Source organism: Dreissena polymorpha, chromosome 1 (assembly GCF_020536995.1).
Source record: "Dreissena polymorpha isolate Duluth1 chromosome 1, UMN_Dpol_1.0, whole genome shotgun sequence".
NCBI classification, from domain to species: Eukaryota; Metazoa; Mollusca; class Bivalvia; order Myida; family Dreissenidae; genus Dreissena; species Dreissena polymorpha.
Window position 1 is genome coordinate 26,557,994 of NC_068355.1, and position 6,260 is coordinate 26,564,253.

The 6,260-nt window shown below is 38.8% G+C and overlaps 1 protein-coding gene across 2 annotated transcripts; it reads left to right on the forward strand.

Moving 5' to 3' along the window:
- Window positions 1-437: 437 nt before the first annotated feature.
- Window positions 438-4,991, forward strand: LOC127864960 (uncharacterized). Of its 2 annotated transcripts, XR_008042358.1 has the most exons (3): window positions 438-561; window positions 1,925-2,392; window positions 4,382-4,991. XR_008042358.1 is itself a non-coding variant. In XM_052404856.1 (2 exons), the coding sequence occupies exons 1-2, from the start codon at window positions 2,281-2,283 to the stop codon at window positions 4,721-4,723; spliced, it is 462 nt and encodes a 153-aa protein (XP_052260816.1). In that variant the 5' UTR covers window positions 1,999-2,280; the 3' UTR covers window positions 4,724-4,991. The 2 variants fall into 2 exon arrangements, 1 of the variants encoding a protein (XP_052260816.1); XM_052404856.1 differs by lacking the exon at window positions 438-561 and having other exon boundaries at window positions 1,999-2,400.
- The last annotated feature ends 1,269 nt before the right edge of the window (window positions 4,992-6,260 follow it).

Here is a 6,260-nt window from a genome sequence, read left to right on the forward strand (position 1 = left end):
AATATACATGCATTCTAACCGCTCACAATTTAAAAAAAAACACGACAAGCACGAAGCAGCTTTCGATCAGCAAACAGTAAATAACCGCTGCGATTACTTTAATCAGTCAGTCTGTAGGATTTGTCGCAATTGATTGAGCGATATATAAAACAAAACATAATAACTTACAGATACATTATACTGTTTAGTGCAGACAATTACAAGTAAATAAATAAAATACTGCCATGTTCATACATTTCAATGTTGTGTATATTTTGACATGTTCCCAATTATTATGCAAACTCGACGGTATAACAAACACCACATATACCTTACTTTGTTTTCACGATTTTGTTATTTAAAAAAAATGTTTGGGGAAGTAAGCTGACATTTCAGCAGCCAATCAGACCTTTCCAGTACCAAAAGTTACTCGCTCTTGGTTTTCGGCCCAGTACCCTTTGCTGGACCCGGACTGCGTGTATGACGCCACCAGCCACCATGCGCCGCGATCCCGGAGAGAGAGCCCACAGAAACCGGACGCACATAGCGGGACCGTGGCACGGGGCGCTGTTGATCAGAGATGTAAGTATCACGTGTCATAAGTCAATGTTTGCTGTTCGCTATAAATCTTTCACACGGTATTATATGGGGTGTTTGTGTATCGTTTGTTCGCTATCAGGTAATCGCCAGATCTATGTTGAGATCACTTTTCTATCCATCGGATGCTAGGCAGGAAATATAACTGCAAAAACAAACTTCCCTTTTTCCCATCCCCGATGAAAATTAACATGCCTCGTTCTTGAAATTCTAGGCCCCATGTAAATCCGCCTAACCTGGATTTACGTTAAGATGACACTTCATTTTTAGCACAAATTTCCTTTAAAGCGGATTGAATTTGCTTAACATAAAAAACAACAACAACCGAATAATTCTAAACCGTTATATAGTCCGTTATATAGTCCAATTAAATTACATTCTGAAAAGAATATATTTAATGAATTTTTTTAAAATAAAATTTACAATTTTATTAATAATCGCCAAAGAAAATAGATGTAATGTTTTAATAAAACCAGTTCCAAGTGAGTGTCAAATGTATCAAATATTAATTACCTTAAACCATTGTTATTATACGAAAATTACCTCTGTCAACGATGACGCCTTGTAATTTCAATAATAATTAATGATCAACTCATGCTTGATGTCGTTATTTTTAACAAAATGAGTTCCACGTGCACGAAAATGTTTGACAGCTGAGCACAAGAGCTAATCGTAACATTATTTTAAATTAACTGGGGTCATTGTCGGCTCGGTTACTACTCAAATGTACCCCGGGTACTCTTAAGTATACTTAAATGTACCCCGGGTACGGAAAACATACTGAAACGTAACGGGGAATTCTAACGCTAAATTTGTTGTTCTCGGCTATTTTAGTCAAATTAACAATATTCATATTTATGTCAATATCCTGTGAAATGGCATAAATATTATCGAAACTCCAACTTAAAAAAGCATGTTGAGGCAGGTTTTGTTCAAAGAGATGGGTTTTTTTCGTATTTTGTAGCGCGTTTTACGACATCGAATTTTGGGCGGGAATAAATTTTCTCAATTGGTCTAAATTTTCCGGATACGTGTTAGTATATTTTCCGTAGCCGGGGTACATTTGGTATACTTATGAGTACCCGGGGTACATTTAAGTAGTATCCGAGCCGAATATGACCAATCGAGCCTTAAAAGAGGAAATGCATTTTTTTTCTCTTTGAACGCAAGTATTTGAATTAATCTCACGTTTTTTTCCCACGCGTTACCATTTAATATGTTTGCATCATGTTGATAAATGCCCGCCCCTTTAAATCGTATGACCGTTTTTTCTTTAACAATTTAGTTACACATGTATTTTATTTCCTGTTTTATGTCCCTTAAGCCGGTCCCGCCCTCTCGGTTTCAGTGACGCGGCAACGCCGGATGATCAAGCTTGCCCGGACGCGAATGTAATGCGCAGTAACAACATCGACCGGATCGCCTCCAGTCTGCACATGCGCAGTGACAACATCGACCGGATCGCCCCAAGTCTGCACATGCACAGTGACAACATCGACCGGATCGCAACAAGTCTACACGCGCGCAGTGACAACATCGACCGGATCGCCCCAAGTCTGCACATGCGCAGTGACAACATCGACCGGATCGCCCCAAGTCTGCACATGCGCAGTGACAACATCGACCGGATCGCACCAAGTCTGCACACGCGCAGTGACAACATCGACCGGATCGCCCAAAGTCTGCACATGCGCAGTGACAACAATGACCTGGGTCGCCCCAAGTCTGCACAAGCGCAGTGACACAAACACCACCCAGTCGGCCGAACGCCGCAGTTTTCAGTTTCCAGAACAACGAAAACGTGTCCCACTCGGAGGTAAAATTGTAAGACTCCACTTACACGACGCATTGTGTGACATTCCATGTCGACTTTTTTTTATTATTTTCGCAAACAACGTAACTTATTTAGAAACTGTACCTTATAAGTTGTGTGATGTTCGTGAATACAATGAATTTAAGTTGTATCTACCAGCTACTGATACTATAACAGACGTTCGATTGGTCATTGTCGGCTCGGATACTACTTACATGTACTCCGGGTACTCTTAAGTATACTTACATGTATCCCGGGTACGAAAACTAAAATATCCGGGAAATTTAACGCATAATCGGCCGTTGTCGGCTATTTTGTTTTAAAGTATATTTACATTTATGTCTATTGTCTGTAAAATGACCTCTATATTATCGTAACTCATACTCAAAAAGCATGTTCATGCATTTTTTTTTTAAATATAAGTTTGTTAAAAGGGTCCGTCCAAACATATTTTGTCATGTCATAAATGTATTGAAGCTTGTCAGTAAACGCGTTATATTGATAAATTTAAATATTGGAACTTAAAATCTCTAGTAAAAAAACAAGAATACAATTTAAAAAAAGGAAAAAAAGTAATCCTCAACAGGGCTCGAACCACTGACTCTGGAGTCACGGAGTAAAAAGTCTCCCGCCTTGACCACTCGACCATCCACGCTCATGATGCAAGCGGAAGTATGTTTTACCTATATAAGAAATCCTCGTAGTTTCCCAAAAATCTGTTGGACGGCCCCTTTAAAATAATCGGTAGTGCGTTTTACGACATCGGATTTTGGGCGGGAATCCAACACGGGTACAGTCTAATATCGACCGGGTACGATTAAGTATTTACCGTACCCGGGGTACATGTAAGTATACTTAAGATACCCGGGGCACATGTAAATAGTACCCGAGCCGACAATGATCAATCAAGCATAATTGACACTCGATTGGCCAATTTAGACTGTACCCGTGTATTATTCCCGCCCAAAATTTGATGTTGTAAAACGCGCTACGGATTCGAAACAAAATTCTCTTTAAAAAACTCCTAAACATGCTTTTAAGGAAGAAGTGTCGATAATATAGAGGCTATTTTACAGAATATTGACATAAATATGAATATAATTAATTTAAAAAAAATATAGCAGACAACGACCAATTAAGGCTCGATTGGTCATTGTCGGCTCGGGTACTACTTACATGTACCCCGGGTACTCTTAAGTATACTTACATGTACCCCGGGTACGTTAAATATACTAAAACGTACTCGGGAAATATGACGTTAAATCGGTCGTTGTCGGTTATTTTTTTTTATATTAAATTATATTCACATTTATGTCAATTTTCTGTAAAGTGGCCTCTATATTATCGAAACTCATACTCAAAAAGCATGTTGATGCAGTTTTTATTTAAAGAGAAGTTTGTTTAAGATAATCGGTAGCGCGTTTTACGACATCGGATTTTTTGCGGGAATACAACTCGGGTACAGTCTAATATTAACCAGGTACGTTTAAGTATATATACCTCACCCGGGGTATATGTAAGTATACTTAAGAGTACCCGGAGTACATGTAAGTAGTACCCGAGCCGACAATGACCAATCGAGCTCAATTAAGCGTAAGAATTCCCGGGCACGTGTTATTTTATTTACCGTACCCGGGGTACATTTAAGTAGTACCAGAGCCGACAATTACCAATCGAGCATAAGTGACACAAATCATAAAATGTATTATAATTGCAAAGACGGACCTTGATGAAATATTTCCGTCGTACTACGTAGATAAAAAATGTCTATAAATAAACTACATATGTACTAGGTAACTACAATTACAACTGTTGCTTCTGCTAGTACTGCTTGTATTACTCATATTAATAACTATTAGGAAAATTAAATAAAGAATGCTTCTACAACAACAATCAGTACAACTTTAATACTACTATTATTGCGTTTAACGCTTTTGCTGCTATTGCTACTTCTACTACATCTACAACTACTACTTATCAAATCACGAACAGGTGCAGTACCTAATACAGACTCAACTCGACGTTCCTGTACGAAGTATCCAGTTCGATCCCCTCGATATCCGGTCGGCGCGACACGGGGTCAACTCCCGCTGGGTCGTCGAATTTTGTACTATAGCGGATATGGCAAAAGCTATACAGCCGGGACTTCAAGTGGGCACGGACCGGCTGGTGTTCTACCCGCATGATGACGTCACTACACGCGAAATCGCTGCCTATAGAAACTACATGGAGGTTGTTAACGCTCATGCAGTGATAGCGGCGTCTGCTGATAACGCAGTGCGCGGGAAACTTAAAAACGCAGTTTCCAGCCGTCGACGTCACTCACGACCTTAAAGATACTATGAAGATATGAGCTAATTGGAATTGACTTTGAAATCATGTCATTATGCTAATTTGTGTCGTTTGGTATATGTACCGTAGCACGTACCAATAATGACGCGATTTTTTGAGTCAGGTTAAGATTCAAGAGGGATAATTTCATTACCGTCATTTTAATTCAACCATCCACATACATTAAGGTACATATACGCTTCCTTTTTTTAGTTTCAGTTTTTGTTTGTTTTAAATACTGTGAATATAATACATGTATTGATAATAATAACTTCTAACTTATTGATTCATTTTCCACTTAAAACACAAAATTATATCATGTATATATGAAACAGATTTAGAACAAATATAAATAACTTTCATTTCCAGATATTTTAGTTTAAGGCCCTTTCTTATCAAATAACGTCAGACAAATGTTGTGGTCGGACGTACCAACTGACACAGACAGACATGATGATGGACAGAGGGTTAGGCTACAGCCACAAATATCAGAATACATTCCTGAACACAAAGTCGTGTGGTTTCGGATCCATACTAACAAAACAATTTATGTGATTTTGTTACATTATATACAATACACAAATATGACAGGACACACATAAATGTAATATTAATACTATAAAACAGCATGTTAAGTATGTCTGCAAAACGAGATTTTGGTACAAAATATATATTCATATCTTATTATGTACCATAATATCTTTACCTTTGGTATTCAAACTATAAGCCATACATACCAATTTGTTTACACCCTATAAAAATGACAATATATATCACACCATCTACAAAATATTCTCTCATTGGCTGTTTGACGTCACATGATGAACCCATATATTCTATATGGTGTCAGTAGACTATATGGGGCAGTGGAAATATAATAATACTGGTTATATGTTACCATAATTGTTAATTTGATGAGTTGGAAAGTAGTTGGGGTGATATAATTGTTACAGGGTTAGTTACTGGCCCGATACGGGATAAACGGTTCCGTGGAAAACCTTCGGTCTCGCCCCGAAATGGTTTCCACAGATCCGTATATCCCGTATCAGGTCCGTAACTAACCCTGTAACTACGCCCCGATATGGTTTTCCACAGACCCGTATATCCTGTATCGGGTCAGTACCTAGCCCTTTAACTACGCCCCGATATGGTTTTCCACAGAACCGTATATCCCGTATCAGGTCAGTAACCAACACTGTAACTACGCCCCTATATGGTTTTCCACAGACTTGTATATGTCGTATCAGGTCAGTAACCAACCCTGTAACTACGCCCCTATATGGTTTTCCACAGACTTGTATATCCCGTATCAGGTCAGTAACCAACCCTGTAACTACGCCCCGATATGGTTTTCCACAGAACTGTTTATCCCGTATCAGGTCAGTAACCAACCCTGTAACTACGCCCCGATATGGTTTTCCACAGAGCTGCATATCCCATATCAGTTCAGTAACCAACCCTTTAACTACGCCCCGATATGGTTTTCCACAGAACCGTTTATCCCGTATCAGGTGTGTAACTATATAACCCTGTAACTACG

What these genes read in the sequence shown, in the direction of transcription:
- LOC127864960 (XM_052404856.1), top strand. Translation starts at nt 2,281, where the DNA reads ATGACCTGGGTCGCCCCAAGTCTGCACAAGCGCAGTGACACAAACACC. An exon ending in TCCCACTCGGAGGTAAAATT is followed by an intron (nt 2,401 to 4,381) that starts GTAAGACTCCAC and finishes AATCACGAACAG; the next exon opens with GTGCAGTACCTAATACAGAC.